The sequence below is a fragment of the Penaeus japonicus genome, unplaced genomic scaffold, assembly GCF_977035675.1.
Source record: "Penaeus japonicus unplaced genomic scaffold, GWHDUDI00000001_assembly GWHDUDI00000028, whole genome shotgun sequence".
NCBI classification, from domain to species: Eukaryota; Metazoa; Arthropoda; class Malacostraca; order Decapoda; family Penaeidae; genus Penaeus; species Penaeus japonicus.
In genome coordinates, this window is record NW_028234430.1 from 1,935,510 (window position 1) to 1,937,741 (window position 2,232).

Sequence of the window (2,232 nt, forward strand, 5' to 3'; positions counted from 1 at the left end):
TCTTTCTCTTTCTCTTTCTATCTCTCTCTCTCTCTCTCTCTCTCTCTCTCTCTCTCTCTTTCTCTCTCTCTCTCTCTCTCTCTCTTTCTCTCTCTCTCTCTCTCTCTCTGTCTCTCTCTCTCTCTCTCACTCACTCACTATCTATCTATCTATATCTCTCTATCTCTATCTCTCTCTTTCTCTCTCTCTCACTCACTCACTCACTCGCTTGTCTCAATAAACTCGTCAAAGTCAAAGCAAAGTCACTCTCTCTCCTTTCTCTCTCTCACCTATTCTCGCTTCCCGCATCTATCTCTCTCTTACTCATTTTCGTAGTTTTGTTTATTCGTCCCCACACTTCTCTTTCGGTTCTGGTTCTCCACTAACATCAGGTTTTCCTTCTCTGTCTCCCAGCAGGAGGAATCGGTGGCGATCGTGCGCGGGAAACACCAGGGAAAAGCCTGCAATAAGTTACGCAGCAGATTGTGTGTGCTTCTGTGACGTCACCAGGCTCTTGGGGCTCGGGCTAAGACCTGATCTTGCCGGCAGGGGGGTTGGGGGTTGGGGATAGGGGGGTGGGGGGGGGTCTGGGTCAGCCACGCTCTGTCACCCCCTTCCCTTTCCCCTCTCCTCCTTCTTTTCCCCTTCTTTCTTTCTTTTTTCTTCTCTCCCATTTCTTTCCATTCTTCTTATTCTCATTTCTTCTTCTACCTCTCCTCTTTCCCTTCTTTTCCCCCTCTTCCTTTTTTCCTCTCTCCCCTTTCTCTCCATTCTTCTTACTCTCCTTTCTTCTTCTACCTCTTCTCTTCCCCTTCTTTTCCCCCCTCTTCCCTTTTTTCCTCTCTCCCCTTTCTCTCCATTATTCTTACTCTCCTCTCTTCTTTTCCTATCTCCTATCTTCCTCTTCCCTTATTTTCCTCTCTCCCCTTTCTCTCCATTCTTCTTACTCTCATTTCTTCTTCTCCTATCTCCTATCTTCCTCTCACCCTCTTCCCTTATTTTCCTCTCTCCCCTTTCTCTCCATTCTTCCTACTCTCCTCTCTCCTTCTCCTATCTCCTATCTTCCTCTCCCCCTCTTCCCTTATTTTCCTCTCTCCCCTTTCTCTCCATTCTTCTTATTCTCATTTCTTCTTCTACCTCTCCTCTTCCCCTTCTTTTCCCTCTCTTCCTTAGTTTTTTTCCTCTCTCCCCTTTCTCTCCATTCTTCTTACTCTCCTCGTTCTTTCCTACTCTCTCTTTATCTCCTATCTCCTCTCCCCTTCTTCCTCTCCCCTCGTCTTACGTCCAACACGATCTTACCACAGTGCCACAGGACGTTTTCTTCCCACGATGACGTCAGCAACTGAGCAACATGACCTCCCCGGCGCGACATGACGTCATAACTCCGTGGCGGTGTCGTGATGTTTACACTGTTTCCACGGTGTACCAATACAGTGATAGTAGCATTAACGTTGAGATAACAAATGAATATTTATTTATGTCAGAGTGCAGATCGGTGGTGTTGGAAATAAGAGTAATTGTGTTTGTGTATCTCTCTGCGTGCAGGTACATTTTACACATAAATTCCTAGATGGATATATATGGACTTTGGCAGAAACACACATATTGTGACAAAGACACATACCGGTACGTGCACACACACACTCACATAAACACAAACACACACACACACACACACACAAACAAACACACACACACACACACACACACTCACACACACACACACAAACAAACATAAACACAAACACAAGCACACACACACAAACGAAGAGATACAAACGGAACCAAGACATGTCCTCTGCAGCAATAATAAAGTATTTTTCCATGACGGACTTGAGTTTACGAAATAAAAAGAGTTTAGTGCAAAGGACTAATGACCATGAATGGACTACTAAAGGACTACAAAGATGGAATTCCACCTTCATATAAGGACGCGAAGGAGATTTCGCTGCGGCTCTGCTAAGTGGCCGCTCCGAGACAAGTTGTCTAAGACTGAATGAAGGAAAACGTGTGTTTCTTTGGAATTCAAAGTTACCTTGAGAAACGAAAGACCAAAAGGGAGACGGAAGTGAGAAAAGATAAGGAATAAACAAATTTGGTGATTTTGAGAATTTAATTAAGGAGAGAGGGAAAGAGACATATAGATAGAGACGAAAGATAAGGAATAAACAAAGTTTCGGAAGAACACAAAATGGTGTGATGAATTTCTTGTGTCGAAGAAATGGATAGAGAAAAAAATGGAATGTGAAACGA

The 2,232-nt window shown here is 44.1% G+C and overlaps 1 protein-coding gene across 2 annotated transcripts in view; it reads left to right on the top strand.

Moving 5' to 3' along the window:
- Pde6 (phosphodiesterase 6) overlaps positions 1 to 1,111 on the top strand; it is a 72,003-nt gene extending 70,892 nt beyond the window's left edge. The window contains exon 24 of one of the 2 annotated variants that reach the window (XM_086553217.1): positions 394 to 1,111. In XM_086553217.1, coding sequence (XP_086409343.1) covers positions 394 to 480 — 87 coding nt within the window. In that variant the 3' untranslated portion in view covers positions 481 to 1,111. The remainder of the gene's footprint in view (positions 1 to 393) is intronic. The other variant, XM_086553218.1, reaches the window with a different exon arrangement.
- Positions 1,112 to 2,232: the final 1,121 nt, after the last annotated feature.